At 40.2% G+C, this 26,824-nt stretch overlaps 1 protein-coding gene across 4 annotated transcripts in view; it reads left to right on the forward strand.

The window, feature by feature from the left end:
- Positions 1 to 3,700: 3,700 nt before the first annotated feature.
- LOC127648310 (nuclear factor 7, ovary-like) overlaps positions 3,701 to 26,824 on the forward strand; it is a 29,187-nt gene continuing 6,063 nt past the window's right edge. Inside the window, exons 1-6 of one of the 4 annotated variants that reach the window (XR_007971152.1) lie at positions 3,701 to 4,297; positions 5,266 to 5,361; positions 5,458 to 5,691; positions 5,774 to 5,796; positions 5,866 to 5,984; positions 7,658 to 8,293. Coding sequence is in view for 3 of the 4 variants with exons in the window: in XM_052132967.1 (XP_051988927.1) it covers positions 3,917 to 4,297; positions 5,266 to 5,361; positions 5,458 to 5,691; positions 5,774 to 5,796; positions 5,866 to 5,984; positions 7,658 to 8,196 (1,392 nt within the window). In the remaining variant the exon portion in view is untranslated. Of the gene's footprint in view, positions 4,298 to 5,265; positions 5,362 to 5,457; positions 5,692 to 5,773; positions 5,797 to 5,865; positions 5,985 to 7,657; positions 9,326 to 20,438; positions 21,001 to 26,683; positions 26,780 to 26,824 lie in introns of those variants that run through there. The other 3 variants (XM_052132967.1, XM_052132965.1, XM_052132966.1) reach the window with 3 other exon arrangements.

Genomic DNA, 26,824 nt, shown 5'->3' on the forward strand with positions numbered 1-26,824 from the left:
ATCTTACCTCATTTGCTGCTGAGCGAGATTCTCTAAGCTTACCACAGAAATCATGTTAGCTAACACCTGTGGTGCTTCCTCATCTTTCCGAATACCCTCTCTTTCCAACGGTCCGTTCACAACCCAACCTAAAATGGTCTTGACAGCGTAAGGCCCATCTCCTTTGCTATTAATGACTTTCCATGGCTCGAGTGCCTTGGGTACGTTCGTCCCTATTAACAAACCAACTTCTGCATCAATTTGAGAGATATGTATCTCCTCAAGGTATTTCCATCTTTTAACATCCTCTTCATGTGGAATGTTTTCTCTTTTAACAGGTATTTTCCCTTTTGAGAGAACACATGATGAAGATCCACAAAATGATTATCATTCATACCGCTTACCTCTAGATCAGTGAGAACAGATCTTTCCTGACCTATTGTATGTAGGAGAATGTTTGACTTTTTACCAGTAAGTTTCAGCTCATTCATTAACTTCTCAGTGCAGAATGTGGCTGAACTACCTGAGTCCAAGAATGCATAAGTCATCACTTCTTGACTACTATTCTTTGACTTAACTCTGAATGGCACAATGGCAAGAGCACATACCAATTGACCAGCCCCAGTATAGCCACAAGTTTCATCACATATGACATTAGAATCTGCAGCAGTCGAGAAACTCTTAAAGAGCTCTTATCCATGATATGAAGCAGAGTTGGATGCTTCAGTGAACACTTCTGACAAGTAAGTCTTTGCAAACAACCCTTGCTCAGGTGCTCTGGCAACAAACAACCATAGCACAAACCCTTAGTCTTTAGAAAATCAAGCTTATCTTTGTGCGATTTATGCTGCAGAACTTCACAAGATTCTAACTTATGTTCATTGTTACAGCACAAACATAACGCCGCGGCTAACCTTAACTGCAGTCTTTTCTTTCACTCTTTGTTTCTTGAAATCTGAAACGAGCATTGCACTGGTTGCAAAAGTGATTTTATTTTCTTTAGCTGGTAGGCTATTTGATCTGTTCACCTTAAACATTGCATTGTCCTTTGGTGGCTTGATATCCTGAATATTGCCAAAAAGCGGATGTGAAACAATCTTTGCTTGCTTATCCACAAAACTAACCAGGTCAGAAAATTTGGACCTCCTACCTGTTCTTTCTTGATATTCACAAGCCATCACTCTCCATTTTTCTGTCAGCCGAAAAGGAAGCTTTGATAAGATGGTGCGCATATTGCTTGGGCTATCCATCTCTTCTACATACGCAACACTGCATACAGTATGCATACAACAACCAGTAAGAACCAGTGCTTCTTCCCTCTCAAGTTCTTGTTTTTGTTTCAAAGTACTAGCTCATGCCAACAACTCCGCTCTTTCTGTTTCAACTTTCAGTCTAGAAGATGCTGTTGATGAAACATCTTACACTACTTGACTGCCAGATTTTTTCCTACAGAGAGGTAGTTGTGAGGACGAAATAATCATTGAAACACTATCAATGCATTCAATCTCAGCATCACATTGTTCTGCTTCTTTAGTTTGAAGCTTCACTCTTTCAATCCAATTGAGAGTTTGTTATTATCACTTTGGCATCAGTCAAACTTTTGGGGACTTTCAGGCCCTTTTGATCAATAACTTCTGTTTAAATGTCACAGTGTGTAGCAGAGATGAGGACCCAAACACAGAGTTCAAAACCAAAATACTTTATTTAACAAACAAACACAAAATCCCACAAGGGGAAAACAACTAAAACCTCCCTGTAGGGGAAACAGGAATCCAAACTGGGGCAGAGGGAAAACGGGTGACAGGACCAACCGGACTGAACTGTAACCAGGAAGATGAACAGGACAGACAGGAACACACAAGAACTTACAGGATCTACAAATAACAAGACGAACTGGCACTATTACAGTACGTACAGCAAACATGAGGAGAATAAAATAGGGAGAGAAATCTAAAGGGTTAACTCAGGGTAGGTGTTACTACTGAAACAGTAATAAGCAAACAAAGAGGCAGGTTGTGACGTAAGACAGAAAAGCAGAAGCAATAACAAAGTCACATGCTCTCATAAGCAGGCAAAACGTGAGCACACATCGCCCAGACAATAAGGTGATATACACTCATGCCAATCGACCAACACAACGAGAGAGGACACTTGTGTGAGAGTTCGGCCACACGCACACCTGACACCTTACCGAAGTGACCGAACCTCAGCACAAACATGAATACAGCTTGTGATCCGGGTGCACAGCAAGGACACAAGAGATAGACACAAAGAGCAACAAAGTTTATTGACGTGAGTGCATGCAGCCAAGATGACACACGTGCGATGCACTTACGTCAATAACAGACAGACAAGGAGTATGAATGTCCAGGTCCTGACACAGACCGGAAATTAACTAGACAGGAAGTCAGGACACAGACACCATACTCCAGAAATGAAACACAACAGACTGAAGAGCATGCAGCCTGAAATAAAGCAGACATAGACAAATAATGCCACGGCCCTGTCAGACCAAAACCCAGACTGCCAGAGAAAGGACCATGACAGTTGAGTTCAGACCAGGCCTATCAAAGGCCATTTTTAAGTCCAGGGAAGTGCTGGCAACTCCCTTCAGGGCTAAGATTCGACCAGGAGGATAGCCTCCTCCTTGGCATGGATGAAGGGCGTGTCTCTATGACATTTGTTTGATTGCATTGTTGGGCTTCTCCTAACACCTTTGCTAAGTTTTACAACCTGCATGTATCTTCCCACAACTTTACAGAGGTTGATCACTGACCAATAGGTGTGAAGGTGTGAACATGTACGTACAATGTTTATTGCTTTATTGGCTAGTGTCATTGCACCAAAGCCCTTGACCAGGTGATCGCTCGTTCCCTTTATTATCGCTGACCGGGAATGGGTGCTGAGGCATTGCTCCACTAACCAGCATTGGCTGGTGTCTCTGTCTTGTCATCGAGCCATTGGTTTATTGTTTCCACCTCCCTTCCTATTACTCAATATGAAGGTGTGGCTCCAGCAATAACTTTGACTACTCTGTATTGCTAGTAGGCATTGTCAGCTCTATTGTGTGGTGGTATGTATATCCCTTAGCATCAGCTTCTGACAGAGCATCGCAGTTACCTTCTTGAAAGGGAATGTCTTGGTTACTTGTATAAACTTGTTTCCTTGAAACGAGGGTAAGACATGCTTCGATTCTGTGCCGCAGCAACAGATTGTTTGCTGTTATGTGATGAGAGATACGCTCTTTCCTTACAGTCGTAAAATTCTGGTGATGTGAAGCTGGTTCAACTTATGCTCATGATGATGTCTGCATAGGTGGTGCTAAGCTTCACCAGCCAATCAAACCGGCGTGATAATATAGGCTTTAATTTTTTTCTGATATAGGGTTTCAAAGTCTCGCCACCTAAAGGGTTCTCCCTTAGCGTCAGCTTCTGATGCAGCATCTCGTTGCCTTCTTTCAGGAAACCAAGTTTATGTAAGTAAATAAGACATTTTTCAGATATCAGAACAAAAGCACGCCATATATAACTGTAATGAGGATGCTCCATGTGCGGACGGCTTTTAAGGTTGGATGTCTGATGACAGATACAAATTTATATACAACATTATGATACAATGATCAGAGTTAAATGAGACAAAGATTCAAAGAACACAAGATAGATTCAGAGATCACAAAGACACAGAAACTCCACCCTCACACAACACTCACCAGGAAGTGACTGTCTCATTTCTCTCTTTGCTGTCGTACTGACTCTTCTGTGAATATTTGGATCAGTAATCAGTGCAGAACTAAGGGAAATACTTTCAACAAGGATTTTTGTGAAGTTAGTTTCAGAGTAGACAGCAGATCTTTGGTGATTCTGATGGTTATTCGTTCTTGAAAGCAACATTCAGAAAGTGAAAGTAAAGTTCAGATCGTCTTTTACAAACAGTTAAAATGGCTTCTCTACCTGTGGAAGATCTCTCTTGTCCCGTGTGCTGTGAAATCTACAAGGATCCTGTTTTACTGTCGTGTACTCACAGTGTGTGTAAAGAGTGTCTTCAAAAGTTCTGGAAAACCAAGAGGACTCAGGAGTGTCCCATCTGCAGGAGAAGATCTTCAAATGAACATCCACCTTGTAATCTGGTGTTGAAGAATTTATGTGATTCATTCCTAAAGGAGAGATCAGAGTGTGAGGAGATCTGCAGTTTACACAGAGAGAAACTCAAACTCTTCTGTCTGGATGATAAACAGCCGGTGTGTTTCGTGTGCAGAGATTCACAAAAACACACCAACCACAAATTTCTCCCCATCTGTGAAGTTGTTCCATCTTACAAGGTACTAAAAATGATCTTGAGCCATATCCAAGGATAAAACATGTATGTAGTTTATAAATAAACATTGTCACAAATGCTGTTGATTGAGTTAAACTTGTATGTATTTATTCTGAAAGTGCTCCATGATTTATAACAGATATCTGATCATCTGAGTGTTAGATGACATGAAGCGATGGCTCGAGATTATTTACATTGAAATCATGAACTGAGTTTTTATGAGAGTCAGAAACTGCACAAGATGAGCCTGAACTCATTTTTACTCCAACAATTAAAATGGTTGTTGTTCTTCGTCTTTTTTTAAATGTGTAAATGTTGAATAGAGTCACTAACAATTTATTAGGAACACCTGCACACCTACTTACTCATGTGATTATATAATCAGCCAATCGTGTGGCAGCAGTGCAATGCATAAATCATGCAGATGCTGGTCAGGAGCTCAGTTAGGATCATAGTGCTCCTAATAAAGTGCTCTGTCAGTATATGTCCCGCTATAGGGGGCGTCCCATGTGTGTACTGGAGATCTCAATCTTTATGCAGCTGATGCATGTCATTGACTATCTCTGAATGAAAACTTTAATCATCCGGCCTTTAGCTTTTATTTATTTACCTCCTTTAAACACTGATCGATCGCTCTCTATTCCCTATAGCAGACTATTGATTTCATTTCTCTCTCTTTCACCCTGTTATGCAGTTTTGAGTTTGAAGACTCGGTCGATCCCTGGACGAGGATCTGCTGACGACACACTCACTTTGAATTATTGATATTTTAAACAAAACTTCATTTATTTAAAGAAATAATAAATATTCTTCCAAATTAATTACAGTTTTAAGGATTTCAGTCCCACAAAAATATCTAAATGTATTTTTAATGAGAAAAACAATATACATCATATAATCGACCTCATGAACATATTCTGATCATCTCTCAGCAGCTTCAGTTTCACAGATTTTCACTTTGTTGAATTGCAGAAGAAACTCAATACAACACTGGAGTCTTTACAAGAGAAACTTGAACACACTGAAAACATTAAAGGAAAGTGTGATGAAGCAGTTCAACACATCAAGGTGAGGATACAGATGAAGAATCAAACACATTTGGTGATAAATGATGTGATGTGTGTGAATGCAGAACTGATTGAAGTGAATTTGATGTGATTTCAGACTCAAGCTGAGCACACAGAGCGTCAGATTAAAGAGCAGTTTAAGAAGCTTCATGAGTTTCTCCGAGATGAAGAAGAAGCTACAATCACTTCACTGAGAGAGGAAGAGGAGCAGAAGAGTCAGATGATGAAGAAGAAGCTTGAGGAGATGAACACACACATATCAGCTCTTTTACACACAATCAAAGACATGGAGGAAATGATGAAATCCAATGACGATGTGTCATTTCTAAAGGTGAACGTCAAACTCTCATCATTGATTTCTGCTCTTATTGATCATTTGAGGAGATCATCAAGTGTTTTTTTGTCTTTTGCAGAACTTTAATGTGACAATGGAAAGGTAAGTGTCTCCTCTCTATGGTTGTGAAGTGAAAGTCACTGCAGTACTGACTCCTGAATGTTCTTCCAGAGCCCAGATCTCACAGCCGGATCCACAGATGACTTCTGGAGCTCTCATTCATGTGCCACATTACTTGGGCAACCTGACATTCAGAGTCTGGAAGAAGATGCAAGACATTGTCCACAAGAGTGAGTCTATAAAACCAGGGGTGGATCTAGGGGAGGGGACACAGGGGCATTTGTGTGTTATATACCATAATAAATGAAAACAGGTGTGCTACCCAAACCCCTCATCTAAACTTAATCAATCAGTAGAGTGTGTGAACATGATATGAAGCTGTTGTGTGTGACAGAAGCAAGTAATTGTGACGTATTAGATGGAAACAATGTCCAGCGACTTAATTGGCTGTAGTGAAAGTCGTAGGAGTCGCACAATATCATATGAATTAATCAAATGTAGAAAATAATCCTGATGATTATAAACTTTTCTTCAATTGCATATACATGATCATGATTTTAGCGATGCAGCCCACGGCACCTTATTTTTGTCTGTATTTGGCCCCCGACCGAAAAGGTTTGAACTCCCGTGCTATACGGTACCCCATTTGGGCCTGGGACTGAAGTTGCCCTGGTTCTTTCTTCCACCTGCCTAATCTCACTCAACTAAGTGGAGTTACATCAAATTCAACTACTGGCACCGCTGGCAGGAGGATAAATCTGGGGGAGCCGAGCAGGCTGTGTTTACGGGGATCACCAAGTTTCATGTGGTCCTCCACCTCCTCATTTGCACACCAGCTTCCCACTCCTCTTCTCCTCCAGCAGACTTCTGGCAAACTCAAAAAGGTCCTTGAAGAACTTCACCCTTTTATACTCCACTGTCGAATTATCTCTGCCTTCCACAATAACACTACCTTAGCACTTGTGCCATTCCACAACACCTTCAAGCCCTCCTCATCATGCTCCTCTGTCCTCCTCCATGCCTTGTGAAGCTATCTACACTATTTCATCAGCTGGAATATCTGTCTGGGACCACTCTTCCTCACTCACGCTTCACCAAATCTATCAACACATTAATCATGAACAATGTCACTAAACATCTACATGACTAACACTGTCTAGAAATAACAAGAAACAACAACAACAGCTCAACAAAAACAAACTGACTGTTGTTGAGGGAAGTAGATGAAGGTGTAAATCTATTTGTGAGAGGAATGTATGCTGGTGTAGTGTGTACAAGAAACATTACTGTTAGTATTGCGAAAAACCTTCTTGGCATCTGAAATATGTTCATACTTATTACCTTGAAGAACAAAAGCTTTGAGCTACCTTAATTGTTACGGGAACAACAGGTTAGAGAACTCTCCAGCAACAACTTTGAACAAATGAAAGAGTTATAGTTATAAAGAGTTTGAGTATTATTGAATTAAATTTTGAACTGAAACACTATTTTTTTCACCATTTCTTTTGTTATTTTCACCTTGCTGTTCAGGACTTCCGTATCTTTGCAACCTGAACTTGTTCAGAACATTCAATCTTTGTGACACTTGCGCTAAAAACACACACACGATCTAGATACAGTGCAACGACTGAAACAGGACGCAGGTGTCCCGGCATGCATCTTTGAAACCTGAAGCTCTTATTAACTTGACCCAGTGTGTAAAAATGTGCCAGTCCTCCGTGAGACACTGAAGAAACAGCGAGACGCGGTGCAGCATGTATGAACGATCATCCAGACCCTAACCTGAACCCCTCTAAGAGCGCATGTGCCCATCATGTCACCCCTCAAACATTTCAAATTGATACTTTGTTTTTGTGTATATTCAGAATATGTCACAGTATGTAACAATTGTTTCTCTCATCAGCTCCTGTGATTCTGGATCCAAACACTGCAAATCCATTTCTGATCCTGTCTGATGATCTGACCAGTGTGAGAAACAGCTGGAACAATCAACCGATTCCTGATAATCCAGAGAGATTTGACTATTATTACTGTGTTCTGGGTTCAGAGGGTTTTAATTCAGGAACACACTGTTGGGATGTGGAGGTTAAAGACAATAGAAACTGGATTATTGGAGTAACTACAGCATCAAACCAGAGGAAGGAAAGTGTTTTCTTCAACACTGATGTCTGGAGTGTGTGGTATAATGAGTCTGGATTATTCTCACTATACATCATTAATCCCTCCACTGCGTTTCATGTCACACAATATCTTGAGCGTTTGAGAGTTCATCTGGATTATGACGGAGGAAAAGTGTCATTCTCTGATCCTGTAACTAACACACATCTACACACATTCACACACACATTTACACACACACTCTTGCCATTCTTCTGGAGTTATAATAATCTGAAGATTTTACCAGTTCAACTGATGGTGACAGAAAATCACAGTTCTGACTGATTGTGATTATCGATGATAAAATAAGAGAATTTAAGTGAAATCATTGTGAATTGTGAAACACTATGAATTGTTGATCTTTGTAAAGGACTGATATGAGGTGATTTTAGACTTTATTCTTTTATCTGTGTGGATGCGGCATCACACAAAAGCAGAAGGTTTCAGTTACAGATGTCATTGTAGAAATACTCCATTAACAGCTGTATTATTTTCATAATGCACACATGAAGTCTTTAAGTGTCTGAATATGTTGTGAAGAGTTTACTTGTGCATTAAACACATGTTTAAGTGTCATTTAAAACTCTCCAGAGAAATATCTCGTAACTTACACTTAAACACGTCCACTCAACTTCTGTGTCTGTGATATCTTCTCAGTGAAGTGAAATAATTCAACACAAACATTCAAGAATATATACAGTAGAAAATGAGTATTAAAGAGGGTTTCGTCAATAACAACATTGACAGAAATCACATGAAAATGTCACAAGAGTTTATTCATCATTAATCATCTGTATTTGATTCACTGATAATAATTATAATCTTATCAGAACTTGTTCTTTCAGTTTCTGTGATTCTGGAGCACATCACTGCAGTTTTCTTCTTTACATTATTTCATGTCTTATGAATGTATATTCTGATATATAATCACCAATAATCATAATTATTTAGGCATTTCAAGATTCATGGAATTCAACTTTTTATCATAATTTAATCCAAAATGAAACCAAGTGATCAAATATGAATCATCAAACAATCAATTAAACCACCAGAGGCTCCATCACCTGGGGATTGACTTCAACTCTCTGGACTCCATGTCCCATAATCCCCTTACCTGTCAATGATTACCTGTTCACCTGTGTCAAATCCTGTCAGATATTTAATTCTCACACTCATTCTCTGACATTGTGAAGTCTTGTTTTGCCCTGGCTGCCATTACTGAGTGTTCCCTGTTTTCTTTGCATTTCCTGTGTTTGATCTTGGACTATTTACCCGGTTTTGACCCGTTGCTGCCTGCCCCGATCTCTTGCCTGTTTATTGAATACCTGCCTCTGATATTACTGCTGCTGGTGATTTACTCCTGCCTGTCTGTATTACTTCATTTATGTTATTAAAATCTGCACTTGGATCTCAACCCTGTTGACTCATCATTACAGTCACATCTTTTCTGCTCTTCTACCGAACTAGAAACACAAGTTTGGGCTGTTTCTATGAAAGATGCTTAAACAATGGCGTAAGAAAGAAGTTCTGCACATAAAAGCATTTTATGGGTGAAAACCTGAAAACTGTTTTAGTTAAAAACATGTACATGACTGTAAAAGATGTCTGTAATATTAACTGTATTATACTGTAAAAATGCTTCGGTACAAACTCGTTAAATTGTTTACGGGAAGTTTCCTTAAAATATACGGTAAAACTGATAATATATTAAACAAAACAATACATGTAATTTCACGGTAAAAATGTTGTAAAAATGTAAAAAACATTTGATCAAAAGTGCATCTTTACGGTGTAAATTATTTGTTTAATCAAGTAGGCTACTATATTTAATTTAACCACCTCTGGCTTAAATGAATGGGGGCCTTCACCATTCATATCGATGGCAGTCGGGCACCTCTCAGGGCAGTGCTGTCCCTCGTTCAATTTGTCGCACTGTGTTCTTTTAATGGGGGAGTAGGTTGCAATGCCCCCCAAAGACCCCCAAAGAAAACTGTGCCACCCTGGTTGTCCACAGACCCACTATCATCCCTCTGACCAACTATTTTGCCCAAATTGACCAGTGAGACCCCCTGCCCACCCAGAGGTGGCGGGGCTGTCCATGGACCCACTATCTGCCCCCTAACCAACAATTTTTCCCAAATTGACCAGTGAGACCCCCTGCCCACCCTGAGGGGGTGGAGCGGTCCACAGACCCACTCTCTGCCCCCTAACCAACTATTTTTACCAAATTGACCAATGAGACCCCCAGACCACCCTGAGGGGGTGGAGCGGTCCACAGACCCACTATCTGCCCCCTAACCAACTATTTTTTATATTGTTCAAGCAAATCCACACTTCTTATTCCATCGCTTTCAATTATGGAGCTGTTCAATCTCATGATTTCTTCCTCTAGCTGTTCAATTTTCTTCTGAAGTTCTTTTGTATTATTTTTTACACACTGTTGACAAAAGGACTGAATTTGAATTTTCCCAATGTCCCACCACTGACTTAGGGACTTAAACTCTCTCCCCAAGCACTCCAAAAGAAAGTAAATCAATGTGAAAACATACGATCCTGCAACAAACTATTATCGAAATGCCAATAAGATTTATTAATAGTATTCAAAGTTGTGACTATGACAGAGACGTAACAATGATCAGAAATTGGTGTAGGATTAATTTTACTTTCGAAAAATTTTACTCTTCTACATTTCTGGACATATATCCTATCTAGTCTAGCCCCCGATATTATATTGGAATTCGTTTTCAGCCATGTATACTGCCTAGTTTTAGGGAAGAAATCTCTCCACACATCTGCAAGTGAGTGAAATATTATTACTTTCTTAAGAGCTTCTGCTGAATTGGGGTGGGGTTCATCATGATTCCTATCAACCGTATAGTCAAGGGTACAATTAAAATCTCCAGCCACAATAATTAGGTTATCACGAGGAATATTAGTCAAAGCTTCCTGTAATTTTAAGAAAAATAAAACTTGTTCATACCCAACATTGGGAGCATATATATTAACAAAGGAAAAAGACAGATTTTTCAGAATAATGTCTACCCGTTGCATTCTTCCAGGAATAATTTCTATCATATTGGAAGCATTCCCCTGAACACTTTCGGATATGAGATCAGCCACTCCAGCACTTACACTGGAACCATGGCTAAGAAAACCCTGTCCTTTCCATTCACTTAGCCATTCTGCCTGGTTATATACATCTGTGTGTGTTTCACAGCCGCTCAATTCTGATATCTCTATTTGATAATCGTTGTCTCCTATTTCGAGAAGGGTCCCTATTCTCTCACATTCATTATCTGAATCAGACCTAGTGACACCAGAGAAAGCGACTGACTGCAATTTTCAGTCACTTCTTCATCTGGTTTATTCTCATTTTTATCATTTACCTCTCCATAATCCATAACTGGATCTTCATCTTCTCTGTCTTAGATTGAGAATATACTTTTTGTGCTTTTGTTTTTGCATTCTTCTTTTCCACAACATTAGGTGGCACAATGCCACCTGCTGGCTGATCAGCTTCAATGTTTACTTTGTTTCGCTACTACTCTCATTTCATCCTATATTCTTCTCAGCCTCTTCATCAGTCACTTCATGAATGGCAGTATTGTTGTCTTGAACATTGTTTTTTGGAATTGTTTGTGACCCTGCCGCATCATTAACATTATCTTGTTTACTGGGACATGTCTGTCTAAGATGTTCATGTTCACCACACAGAAAGCACCGCATATGATCAACTGAGAGACACTGTGTGAATCTGTGTTATGTGTTTTACCCCCGTGTGTCACCCCAGTGTTCACCACAGTGACCCTCAGTGTAGGTGTGTATATTCATTTATGTGTAAGTATACCCTAGTGAAAAATAATTATACTTCTATATATTCTCTTTTTTCAATAGCATCTTTCAAATATACTAACAAAAATGTTACTATCTTTAAATATATTTAAAGTATATTAGCATCATGCTTTTACCAATTTTCACAATACAACTTTTAACACACTTTAAAATAATTTTACTTTAAAAATATATTTGAGAAATATATTTGAGAAAAATATACTTGAAGTGAAAATTCAGTTTATTTTTTAAAAATGTATTTATTTGCACTTTACTAAAAAATATATGTTATGGCCATCAGGCGCAAGTGTAACAATGAGCATTTCAGCAAGAAAAAATAACAATGTGTAGTTTGTGTTTGGCCGCTGTTCCAAAGGTATTTATTTATTTTGTGTTTCTTTCAGCGATCTTTTAATTTAAAAGCATGATTGGTGTAATTGCCAGTTTAAATTATAGCTGTTTATCCTGTTATTTTTGGTATCTATAGTAACAGTAGTTTGGAGGCGGAACTATTCATTGCGGCGCTCGTGTTCCGCCCGGAACTAATTAAGAAAACACCTGTTGAGCGAAGCGCCAAAACAGACGACAGAAATTTGGTTAATTTTGGCCCCACTTTTCATCCGAATGATAACCGAATCAAAATTCAATTCTAGGCTTCCGGAAACCTCTAACACAGCATCAGTTTCGCTTCTACTCAAACCCAATAAGGACCCGACTCTACCATCGAGTTATAGACCAATTTCATTAATTAATGTAGACACCAAAATCATGGCAAAGGCTCTAGCGATTAGATTGGAAAAGGTTATTCCATCCATAATTCATCCCGATCAAACAGGTTTTGTTAAAGGCAGACTAGCCGCAAGCAATACACGCAGAATGTTCAATATTATGCACCAATGTACAATTCAAGAAAATAACACAGTCATTGTTACATTAGATGCCGAGAAGGCATTTGATAGAGTCAATTGGAAATTCTTGTTTTCCACATTAGAGCGATTTGGCTTTGGGGAATCATTTATTAAATGGGTTAAACTATTATACACTTCACCGACAGCCACTATCACTACTAATGGACTATCCTCACAAAACTTCACATTGCACAGGGGGACTAGACAAGGATGCCCACTATCACCTCAACTGTTCACTATTTTCATTGAACCTCTAGCAGCCGCCATACGCCAAGACACACTCATCACAGGCATCAGGACGAAAAATATGCATCATAAAATTAGCCTCTATGCAGATGACATACTACTATTTTTGGAGAATCCTCTAACTTCAATACAAGAAACAATCAAAATCATACACTCATTTGCCAACATATCAGAATACTCGATTAACTGGGATAAATCATCTGTTCTTCCACTACAACCCAAAAGCTGGGATGTTGCAGCCAACACATTACCTATACCCTTATGCACGGATAGTATCACTTACTTGGGTGTAAGAGTTTCTCCCAGGCTGTCAGATCTATTTACATTAAATTTCACCCCACTTCTAAAATCAATTCAGGAAGACCTCCATTGCTGGGTAAACCTACCACTTTCCATCATGGGCAGGATAGCCACAATCAAAATGACAATATTACCCAAAGTAATCTATCTACTTTCAATGACCCCAATACAACCAACCACCGCCTGGTTTAAATCCGTAGACTCAGCAATTACAAAATTCTATTGGAAAAATAAGACTCCAAGAATAAAATTATCCACCCTTCAGAAACCAAAGAGCCTAGGAGGATTGGAAGCACCAAATTTTACATTATACTGTTTGGCAAATCATCTGCAATATGTACACAGATGGACTCACCCCAACCAATCCGATATCACCTGGCTAGACTTGGAACAAAATATGTGTGATAACATTCAGATCGCAGACCTGCCTTTTTTTACCCAGACAATTAAAAAACACTCCTGTTTCAAAGCACCCACAATTAGCTCAAGTCTGACAGCCTGGTGGAAATTCCACAATATTACTAACACAAAGCTATCGCATCTGAAACTCACCCCAATTTGGAATAACCCTGATTTCACTTGCAATAATAAAACACTCAATTTCAATTCCTGGAAAGATAAAGGTATTACTCACCTGCAACATATTTTCGTCAGTGGCAATTTCTCTACATTTGAGGACTTGGTCCAGAAATTTGGCATCACCGACAAACAATTCCTACAATACCTACAGATTAAATCATCAATTAAATCATTAATTAAACCAACCACTAACACTCCAATGGTCAATTTAGAATTCGCCCCAACTATCTCACAACTAATTAATATTCCATCCTCCAAAAAACTACTATCTCAAATCTACAAAATAGTGATACAAACAGACATTATCATAAGTCTCCCCACTGCTAACTGGGAATCGGATTTATCTATTCACACTGATGCCGATTTCTGGACTCAAGTCTGCAAAAACACTTTTCTCATGACCAAAAATACTAACCTACAGCTAATACAATACAAGACTATCCACAGGACTCAACTCACTGGACGGAAATTATTTCATATGGGCTCCACCTCAGACATTTGTCCACACTGCACTCAAAACTGCAGGGACACATATATTCATGCACTTTGGCACTGCATCCCTATAAAACAACTCTGGGAAAAGGTTACAAGGATTTTATCTGCCTTTTTCGGCTGCTCCATCCCATCGTCCCCATCTCTCTGTTTACTCGGAGATATCTCCACAATCAACCTGAATCACATGAACAGTAAAATTCTGCTGGTCGCGCTAGCTGTCGCCAAGAAAACCATCTACATGAATTGGAAAACAAAAAACAAAATCGATATCACTATTTGGAAAAACTTACTTTTGGATCACATCTCAATAGAAGTATCAAATACCCCCTTTAGAAAGAACTCAAATGATTCCCCATCCACCTGGCTAGCACTGTCCAAATTTTTAAATTCTTAGCTCTGCTGGCCCCTTTGCCCGAGATTCAGTTTTCGCGATTTCATTTATCAATCATCAACCTTAGCAAACCTGCTTTATTATCGTCTGCCATACCCCTTCATCACTTAGATAAATCATCTTTCACAACATTACATATTTACAGCATTAGGGACAAATCAGCAGGATGTGGATAACTCTTTCAACCTCTACTACAAGCCTCAAAATGCTCCCCTATATCTCCTCTCCAGAATGGCTCACCGCCAAACTGCAATTTTACTCTGTGCTGCTTTTGCCTCTAGGGGCCTGAGACTGGCTCCCTTGTGTGTGTGGGGTGGGGGGGGGGGGGGGGGGATGTCTACCCTGAGGGGGAATATGCCTCCCCTCTTCATCGTGCCTCCACAGACCTCCTCCTCCACTGCAACTGCTGGGGCCGGCTCTACTCTGCACACCTCACTTTTTAATGCTCCTCATGTTAGATAGCTTACATTCACAATCCTACTTAAGAATTAGGGTGTGCTGAGTGGAGGGCCTGAAGAGGTCGTGCACTGTTGCCCCCCTCTTCTTTTTAATGCATCTCATATCATTCACTTAATCACACAATCAGTCAATAGGTAGGGAAATGGGTGGTGCTTGAGGTGGTTCTGAATAAGTTCTACCCCTTGCGCCGCACCTCTTTTAATGCATTTAGACTTAATTTAGACCCTAGAAGACATAACACAGGGATAGTGAGGTGGGTAGATGAGCTGGCCCATCAATAGAACAGCAGTTGACGGCGGGGGCAGAGGAGGGCTGAAGTGGAGAGGGGTTCTGCCCTTGTGTGCCTCTGGATCAGGTCCCCAGCCCCCCCCCCCAGCCCCCGCGCGTTCGAAGCCTCACTCCCCCTATCTCTTAGGATTAATATGCTCCTTGGCCCCGGTGAGGGCTGGAACAGTCAGAGGAAAGATCCGTTGAGCCTGACCCAACCCAACCCATTCCCTCTTATAACTAGGACACAGTAATTTAATTATAACAATTCATACTATACCAATCCTGCTGATTCCAACATTTCAACACAAAATACTCAATCATACACAAACTTACACGCATGGTAATGTCCATTCTAGCACACACACACACACACATAGCCTTCCTTCTTTACCCTCTTGGTAATCTATCCAAAAAAAAAATTAAAAAAATATATTTTTCTCTCTTTGTGTTTTTTTTTTTTTTTTATCTATTTATTTCTGTTTTTTTTTTTGTTTTGTCCTGTCAATTACTGTTCTTATTTGTTTCATGTTGAATGTATGAAAGAAACAATAAAAAAAAAAAAAAAAACAGACGACAGAAAATAAATCAGCGTCAGCGACTCAAAGTAATAAACATGTAAGCAGACAAACATAGAAGAAAGAAGACGAGAAGAACAAAGTTATACTGTGTTTTCTGACTGTTGTATAGCCATGTGGGGCTTCAAATGTAGACAAAGGACATTCACACATGCTTTTATTTATTTTATTCCTTTAACACAGTTCTCACAGGTTGTTTTGGATGAATTAAACCCCGTCTTTTAACCATGACCTCGTGCCTTATGTCTGTCATTGGAGGGAGCTACAGTTGGTACATTTAGTTATACAATTATAAAACCATGTGAGATTTAAGTAAACACTGTCTGTTTTTTAATTTATATGTTATTAATTGTAATGGCCTTGTAGTGCATTCATCATTGGGTGAAAAATTCCCCCAAGAAATTCAGCCGTCAGTACGCAGGTAACACATTTAAAATACTGTCTTGTGTAAGATGATGTAATGTTTAAAGTATATTGTACACAGTATAGTTAAGTATACTTGGCATATTATGTATTCCCTGGTGGAAAAAAGTATATGCTGCGTATTCTTGAAGCCAGACTAATTATCAGTATACTTGAAGTGTGTTCATGATTAGTTAACTTTAAGTGTGCTATTTTGGAACAACTAATTTTGTATTAAGTTTATTTACAGAATCCAAGTTGATTGAAGTCCAGTGTGAAGTTTCCACAGTCAGTGATATTCAGTCAATTCAATGAGATTTTACAGCACTTCATGTTTCCATCTGCTGACAAGCTTTATGGAGATGCTCTCTTAAAGGGACAGATCACTAGTTTTATTCCCACTGTAAAAAAAACAAACACGTTTTCTCTCATTAATTCGCCTTTAGAGACGAAGCACCGAATGAGACGTAATAAACTTTATTAAACCCCAGTTATACACGTGTCTGGAAATCTTGAGCTGCTCAACATCCAAAATGTAATTATACATTTAATTAGGTAGTACAAAACATACACATTCATTCTACATGATAATGGTGTTTCATATGAAAAGCAACAAGATCACTACGGCTATTAGGCTATTATTATCAGAGCTGTTCAGCTGTAGAAGATGAATATTTGACACAGTCTACTTCATATCATCCTCATAAAACACCTGTTACATGTCTCATTTCTGGACCATACAGGTATTTTTGTTCTTTGTATATCAGTCAGTGTTGTTCTTGTTGTCTGATTTCATGTTATTTACACATTGTATATTCACAGATTAGGCCTAATATCTACCTACTGTATATTACAAATCACAACCGATTCACAGCACCCCACTGAGAGCAAGAACCACATTATAGTGACCATGAGGAGGTTACCCCATGTGACTCTACCTTCCCTAGCAACCGGGCCAGATTGGTTGCTTAGGAGACCTGGCTGGAGTCACTCGGCACACCCTGTATTCAGTCTTGTGACGCAAGGGGTGGTAGTCAGAATCAATACTCGCTGAGCTACCCAGGTCCTTGGGGGTCATTGTATTAAAAACATAAGATATGTACAAAATATTTATCTTTGGACATATTTTTTAAAGCCATGAATTTAAAAACAGCTATTTGTCATTTTTGGCAGGGCCAGTAAAAATCTGAAGCACTGGCCCAACCTGTCCAGTAGAAACAATTATTAGCGTTGAGCCCTGCAAGTGGACTCAGCAAATCGCATACAAAATCGGGAGTAACAGCCATTGACCAGGAAAAGAAAAGAAAATGGCACTCCATGTCAAAAAGGCTGACAACCCCTGATATAGGGTTTCAAAGTCTTGTCCCCTGAAGGGTTCTCCCTTAGCTTCTGATGCAGCATCTCGTTCCCTCCTTTCAGGGAACCAAGGTTACTTAAAGGTGCAACGTGTAACAATTTTCATGTAATATTAGACTTTTTTTTTTTTTGCCAATATTTAATTTAATTAATTTTAATTTAATTTGACCAATTGTCACACATTATACATACATTTCTGCATATACATGGTGAAATTATTTATTTTTCACATATCCCAGCTAAGCTGGGGTCAGAGTGCAGGGTCAGCCATGATACGGCGCCCCTGGAGCAGATAGGTTCAAGGGCCTTGCTCAAGGGCCCAACAGTGGTGTCTTGGTGGTGTTGGGGCTTGAACCCACGACCTTCTGATCAGTAACCCAGAGCCTTAACCGCTGAGCCACCACTGCCCCCAATATGTGAACAGCTTGTAATGCAACTTTAAAAATTAACCCTTCCCGGACTTCCTAGGTTGCCTATTAAGCAGGAACATGATCGTGGTCGAGTGAAAACTAGAGTGAACATCGGCAGGGCATTTGATTCCTGGAGGTTCATTCATTTGGTTTTGGGGATCAAAACCGACCCTGAATTGTCTTTCCTCTTTTTGGACAGGTAAGCTTACGTAACTGCAAATCATGTGAAATATAGTGCCATGAGGACTGATCGGTGTCATTTTAGCTAACTTGATCTTTGTGAAAGAGTGCAGCATTTGAGCTATACTATTAAGGCACTTAGGTGCTGATTACTATCAGTTTGCAACCACCAGAGAATGTCCGGTTAGAACAAATGATTTATGTCCGATTGAAGAGGAGATATATTAAGGCACCACTCAGAGAACCTTCTTTATTCCTCACATGTTGATGGTTAAATGTAGATTCAGTGGAGTAGTTTCAAGGTATGCGGGTGTGTGCTTCTATATAAAGAAACAACAATACTGTATGAGTATATACACATATATGCTGTACTGTCATTAAATACACAAACAATATTGAGTATAAAAATACTTGAAATATATTTCTGTAACTATATGGAATTAGCTAACAGATAGCAACATATACATAGCATGTGCTAAATCATGTGCAATAAGTACAGCTTAATGATAATAATAATTCCTTACATTTATATAGCATTTTTCTAGGCACTCAAAGCACTTTACATAGTATAGGGGAAATCCACCAGTGTGCAGCATCCACCTGGATGATGTGACTGCAGCCATAGTGTGCCAGAACGGCCACCACACACACCAGCTATTGGTGGAGAGGAGAGAGTAGAGTGATGTAGCCAATTCAGGGATGGAGATTATTAGGAGGCCATGATAGATAGGGGCCAATGGGGGGAATTTGGCCAGGACACCGGGGTTACACCCTTACTCTTTACGAGAAGTGTCCTGGGATTTTTAATGACCACAGAGAGTCAGGACCTCAGTTTAACATCTCATCCGAAAGATGGATATAAGACAAATCTTAATTATAAATGTATAAAGGCTATAAATGTAACTTACTATTTGATGCACACACACACACACACATGATACCAATTAACAACATTTGCAAAGAACATCTTTGATGAACTGGGATTATCCACAGTATCAAGAGCACTGGCACATGAGGTACAACAGAATTGCATCATCACTACTGGGTCCTTAGCATAAAATGGGTCCTAGTTATAGGTAAGCAAATGACTGCCTGATCAAAAATCCTAATAAGGATGTTATACTGTTACATTGCCACTAGATGATAGTACAAACATTCAACTGGCCCTCACTTTAATACAATCTTGCCTGCACAGTAACTGTCATAAACAATGTTAATCTGTAATTATTCAGCGAGGTAAACTACAATAACACATGAAATGAACGCTAGACAATGTTCAAGATAATGCAAAAGCTCCATTCATTTGTGTAACGTAACTCCGGTTATACTGACAATTTTCCGGTTGTACAGTCTATTTTATAAACGACTACTGGCATCATACACCAAATTTAGGTAACAGATATTGATATAGCTAATGTCAACATATTGTATAAATGCAGTCAATGTATCATGCAAAGAAAAATGATTGCTTCCCACACCTTGTGTTTGCTCAGCTTCAGGAAGCGGAAGTGCTGTCGGGTCTTTTCGGGAGTCCGGCCTACTTGCTGCATGAATGCTCTCTTCTGGTCAGCAGATGAGGAGGTTGGTTGCGGGGAGCAGTTGGGCCACGAGATGCACTTCCCCGGAGAGTGGCGGCAACAGTCACATGTTTGCAGTATTATAGAGCACTGCAGGCCAATTAAATAAATGATGCAGCTAATATTGTATAGGTGTGTTGGTACAGATGTCAGAGTGTGTTTTTATGTGTGTATTGAGCAATTTGTGTGTGTGTGTGTGAGAAACAACAGTGGCATTATTTTTTCAAACTCGGCATTTAAAGGGTTAAAATCCTAAAAATGAATATTTGGTAGTTATGATCAGGACTGATGAAAATAATATTAATATAGAATATTTTTATGGCAGTTTATGACGTGGACATTTTTCTGAGTAACTTTTTTTATTGATGCACAAGGGTTAAGGTTGGATGTCTGATGACAGATAAAAATCTATATACAACATTATGATCCAAAGATCAGAGTTAAATGAGGGAAAGATTCAAAGAACACAAGATCACAGAAACTCCACCCTCATACAACACTCACCAGGAAGTGACTGCCTCATTTCTCTCTTTACTGTCGTACTGACTCTTCTGTGAATATTTGGATCAGTGATCAGTGCAGAACTAAGGGAAATACTTTCAACAAGGATTTTTGTGAAGTTAGTTTCAGAGCAGACAGCAGATCTTTGGTGATTCTGATGGTTACTCGTTCTTGAAAGCAACATTCAGAAAGTTAAAGTAAAGTTCAGATCGTCTTTTACAAACAGTAAAAATGGCTTCTCTATCTGTGGAAGATCTCTCTTGTCCCGTGTGCTGTGAAATCTACAAGGATCCTGTTGTTCTGTCGTGTAGTCACAGTTTGTGTAAAGAGTGTCTTGAACAGTTCTGGAAAACCAAGAGGACTCAGGAGTGTCCCATCTGCAGAAGATCTTCAAGAGATGAACCTCCTCGTAATCTGGTGTTGAAGAACTTGTGTGATTCATTCCTAAAGGAGAGATCAGAGTGTGAGGAGATCTGCAGTTTACACAGAGAGAAACTCAAACTCTTCTGTCTGGATGATAAACAGCCGGTGTGTTTCGTGTGCAGAGATTCAGAGAAACACACCAATCATAAATTCAAACCCATCTGTGAAGTTCTTCCATCTTACAAGGTACTAAAAATGATCTTGAGCCATATCCAAGGATAAAACATGTATGTAATTTATCTACACATATACAGTATTTCTTGATTCAATAATAAAAGGCGCAACACTCTTTATGATAAAAAATTTAAAGAGTCTCAACTTAATTTGATTAAAACCTCATGATGTTTCATCCACCGACAGGGCCTTCATCAGACATCTGTACTATTGATGAAAGGTTTTGAAAGTCTTGCTCCAATAGAAAATGTATTTTTAAGTAAATAATAAAAGTATCTGAAGGTCTCACAGTGGAAGGTAAAGTCTTAAAGTGGAATAGGCCATATGGATGATCTCTTCTAAATGAGACGCACACTCAGTAACTTAAATAAATATTCCTGGTTCAATAGAAGTTAAGATCAATCAACAGCATATCTGCTCTAATAACATAAATTACAGCTGGTACAAAACTCAGCTGCACGGATTATTTCACAAACCCCAAAGTCTGTTCATATAACTCCTATTCTCCAACAGCTTCACTGGCTTCCTGTTAAACTTAACGTATCGATTACAAGATTCTGTTATTGACCTTCAAGGCTCTTCATAGACTTGCACCTTCCTATCTTCTCGAACTTCTTCATATATATTCTCCTACCCGCACTCATATATCCTGTTCCCTTCTCTCTCTTGTGATACCATCAGGTCGTCTGACTTTTATGGGGTCCAGATATTTAGCAGTGCTGCTCCACGATTCTGAAACTCTTCACCGCCAGATACCCGTAATTGTGACCGTCTGTCCACTTTCAGGTTCCTCCTCAAAACCCCCCTATTTAAATTAGCTTACTACAAATCACTCGTATTTATGAAGGTATTTATTCCTATGATAATGCTATTTTTTTACTTGTTATTTTAGGTTTTTATTTACAGTGCATCCGGAAAGTATTCACAGCATTTCACTTTTTCCACATTTTGTTATGTTACAGCCTTATTCCAAAATTAATTAAATTAATTATTTTCCTCAAAATTCTACAAACAATATCCCATAATGACAACGAGAAAGTAGTTTGTTTGAAAGCTTTGCAAATTTATAAAAAATAAAAAATCTCATGTACATAAGTATTCACAGCCTTTGCCATGACACTCCAAATTGAGCTCAGGTGCATCCTGTTTCCACTGATCATCCTTGAGATATTCCTATAACTTGATTGGAGTCCACCTGTGGTAAATTCAGTTGATTGGACATGATTTGGAAAGGTGCACACCTGTCTATATTAGGTCCCACAGTTAACAGTGCATGTCAGAGCACAAACCGAGCCATGAAGTCCAAGATATTGTCTGTAGACCTCTGAGACAGGATTGTATCGAGGCACAGATCTAGGGAAGGGTACAGAAACATTTTTGCAGCATTGAAGGTCCCATTGAGCACAGTGGCCTCCATCATCTGTAAATGGAAGAAGTTTGGAACCACCAGGACTGCTGAGCTGGCCGACTTGCCAAACTGAGCGATAAGGGGAGAAGGGCCTTGGTCAGGGAGGTGACCAAGAACCCGATGGTCACTCTGACAGAGCTCCAGCGTTTCTCTGTGGAGAGAGGAGAACCTTCCAGAAGAACAACCATCTCTGCAGCACTCCACCAATCAGGCCTGTATGGTAGAGTGGCCAGACAGAAGCCACTCAGTAAAAGGTACATGACAGCCCACCTGAAGGACTCTCAGAACATGAGAAACAAAATTCTCTGGTCTGATGAAACAAAGATTGAACTCTTTGGCCTGAATGGCAAGCGTCATGTCTGGAGGGAACCAGGCACCGCTCATCACCTGCCCAATACCATCCCAACAGTGAAGCATGGTGGTGGCAGTATCATGCTGTGGGGATGTTTTTCAGCAGCAGGAACTGGGAGACTAGTCAGGATCGAGGGAAAGATGAATGTAGCAATGTACAGAGATATCCTTGATAAAAACCTGCTCCAGAGCACTCTGGACCTCAGACTGGGGCAAAGGTTCATCTTCCAACAGAACAACGACCCTAAGCACACAGCCAAGATAACAAAGGAGTGCCTACAGGACAACTCTGAGAATGTCCTTGAGTGGCCCAGCCAGAGCCCAGACTTGAACCCGATTGAACGTCTCTGAAGAGATCTGAAAATGGCTGTGCACCAATGCTCCCCATCCAACCTGATGGAGCTTGAGAGGTCCTGCAAAGAAGAATGGGAGAAACTGCCCAAAAATAAGTGTGCCGAGCTTGTAGCATCATACATAAAATGACTTGAGCCTGTAATTGGTGCCAAAGGTGCTTCAACAAAGTATTGAGCAAAGGCTGTGAATACTTATGTACATGTGATTTTTATTTCCAATTTTTTATTTTTAATAAATTTGCAAAGATTTCAAACAAACTTCTTTCACATTGGCATTATGGGGTATTATTTGTAGAATTTTGAGGAAAATAATCAATTTAATCCATTTTGGAATAAGGCTGTAACATAACAAAATGTGGAAAAAGTGAAACGCTGTGAATACTTTCCGGATGCAATGTATCTTTGTTCTCTCATTGTAAACTTGATTATGTCTGTAAGGCGTCTATAAATAAAATTTATTATTATAATGTTAACACAAAAATAATTTTGTCTCGTCCCTCCTTGTCTTTAAAAAAACAAAGAAACTAACAAAAACCTCTGGGTTAAAGTGAGGCACATACAGTAGAAGTGAATGATTCCAATTTTTGGAGGGTTTAAAGTCAGAAATGTGAAGCTTATAATTTTATAAAAGCACTTATATTAATATTTCTGTTAAAACCAGTGTATAATTTCAGCTGTAAAGTTGTTTCAATCGTCCTTTTCGTGGGATTACTGGGTTTTTGACATTACGTTGTCATGGCAAAAAATGAGTAAAATATGATAGAACTTTACACAGAAAAGGTTAGTAAGTGATTTTTTTATCATGTCAACATGTATTTTGTTCAACATGTACTTTTGAAACTATATGTATTTTACACGTACCAGGCAGAGCCAGCATACAGACCACTCATCAGACGCACAAAACCGCTTCAGAAGCAGGTGAAAACCTGGCCAGTAGGAGCCATCTCTGCTCTTTAGGACTGTTTTGAGTGTACTGACTGGCACATGTTCAGGGAGGCTGCAACATATGGTGACTCTACCATCTTGGAGGAATACACAGCATCAGTGATCAGATACATCAGCAAGTGCATTGATGATGTCACCTTCTCCAAGACCCTCACCACACGCTCCAACCAGAAGCCGTGGATGACTGCGGAGGTGCGCGCGCTGCTGTGGACCCGAGACTCCACCTTCAGAGCAGGCGACAAGGCAGCCCTAAGAACAGCGAGGACCAAACTGTCCCTGGCCATCAGAGAGGCAAACGCGCACATGCCCAGAGAATCCACAGTCACTTCCAGGACAGTGGTGACACACGGCACATGTGGCAGGGCATCCAGGCCATCACCAACTACAGGACAACATCAGTTGCCTGTAACAAAGATGCCTCCCTTCCAGATCCGCTGAACAAATTCTACGCTCTGTTTGAGGCACAGAACGATGTGGTGGCGAGGAAGACCACCCCTCCTCCCAATGACCAGGTGCTCTGTCTTACCACGGCTGATGTGAGGAAAACTCTATGTAGAGTCAACCCACGGAAGGCTGCTGGACCAGACAACATTCCTGGCAGAGTGCTCAGCGGATGTGCAGACCAGCTGGCAGATGTTCTTACCGACATCTTCAACATCTCTCTGAGCAGCGCCGTCATGCCAACGTATTTCAAGGCGACCACCATCATCCCCATGCCAAAGAAGTCTTCAGTGTCCTGCCTCAACGACTAACATCCCGTCGCACTCACACCCATCATCATGAAGTGCTTTGAGAGGCTCATCATGAGGCACATTAAGACCCAGCTGCCCCCTCACTAGACCCACTGTAGTTCGCGTATCGTCCAAACCGTTCAACAGACGACGCCATCGCCACCACCCTCCATCTGGCCCTCACCCACCTAGATAAAAAGGACTCGAATACGTTCGAATGCTGTTCATAGACTTCTGCTCAGCATTCAACACAATCATTCCTCAGCACCTGATTGGAAAGTTGAACCTGCTGGGCCTGGACACCTCCCTCTGCAACTGGATCCTGGACTTCCTGACTGGGAGACCTCAGTCAGTCCGGATCAGGAACAACATCTCCACCACCACCACACTGAGCACTGGGGCCCCCCAGGGCTGTGTGCTCAGTCCACTGCTGTTGACTCTGCTGACTCACGACTGTGCAGCAATGCACAGCTTGAATCACATCATCAAGTTCGCCAATGACACGACCGTGGTGGGTCTCATCAGCAAGAACGACGATACAGCATACAGAGAGGAAGTGCAGCGGCTAACGGACTGGTGTAGAGCCAACAACCTGTCTCTGAATGTATACAAAACAAAAGAGATGGTTGTTGACTTCAGGAGAGCACAAGGTAAACACACTCCATTGAACATCGACGGCTCCTCTGTGGAGATCATCAAGAGCACCAAATTCCTTGGTGTTCACCTGGCGGAGAACCTCACCTGGTCCCTCAACACCAGCTCTATCACCAAGAAATCCCATCAGCGTCTCTACTTTCTTCAAAGCCTGAGGAAATCTCCCACCCCCCTTCCTCACTACATTCTATAGAGGGACTTTTGAGAGCATCCTGAGCAGCTGCATCACTGCCTGGTTTGGGACTTGCACCGTTTCGGACCACAAAGCCCTGCAGAGGATAGTGAGGACAGCTGAGAAGATCATCGGGGTCTCTCTTCCCTCCATCAAAGACATTTACAAAAAACACTGCATCCGCAAAGCCACCAGCATTGTGGATGACCCCACACACCCCTCACACAAACTCTTCACCCTCCTGCTGTCTGGCAAGAGGTACCGAAGCATTTGGACCCTCACGGTCAGATTGTGTAACAGCTTCTTCCCCCAAGCCATCAGACTCCTCAATACTCAGAGACTGAACTGACACACACACACACACACACACACGTGTCCTGAGTTGCACTTTAATTATTGTTACTTTATATCTAGCTGCTACCTCAATAACTGCTATGTGCTGTCAGTCAAATAGAGTCACAAACACTTTATTAGGAACACCTGCACACCTACTTACTCATGTGCTTATCTAATCAGCCAATCGTGTGGCAGCAGTGCACAATATCATGCAGATGCAGGTAAGGAGCTCAGTTAGGACCATAGTGCTCCTAATAAAGTGCTCTGTCAGTATATGTCCTGCTATAAGTGGCTCTATATTTATGCAGCTGATGCATGTCATTGACTATCTCTGAATGAAAACTTTAATCATCCGGTCTTTAGCTTTTATTTATTTACCTCCTTTAAACACTGATCGATCGCTCTCTATTCCCTATAGCAGACTATTGATTTCATTTCTCTCTCTTTCACCCTGTTATGCAGTTTTGAGTTTGAAGACTCTGTCGATCCCTGGACGAGGATCTGCTGACGACACGCTCACTTTGAATTATTTATATTTTAAACAAAACTTCATTTCTTTAAAGAATTAATAATAAAGATTCTTCCAAACTAATTACAGTTTTCAAGGATTTCAGCCTCACAAAAAATATCTAAATGTATTTTTAATGACAAAAACAATATACATCATATAATCAACCTCATGAACATATTCTTATAATCTCTTAGCAGCTTCAGTTTCACAGATTTTCACTTTGTTGAATTGCAGGAGAAACTCAATACAACACTGGAGTCTTTACAAGAGAAACTCAAACACACTGAAAACATTAAAGAAGAGTTTGATAAAGCAGTTCAACACATCAAGGTGAGGATACAGATGAAGAATCAAACACATTTGGAGATAAATGAT

Source organism: Xyrauchen texanus, chromosome 8 (assembly GCF_025860055.1).
Source record: "Xyrauchen texanus isolate HMW12.3.18 chromosome 8, RBS_HiC_50CHRs, whole genome shotgun sequence".
NCBI classification, from domain to species: Eukaryota; Metazoa; Chordata; class Actinopteri; order Cypriniformes; family Catostomidae; genus Xyrauchen; species Xyrauchen texanus.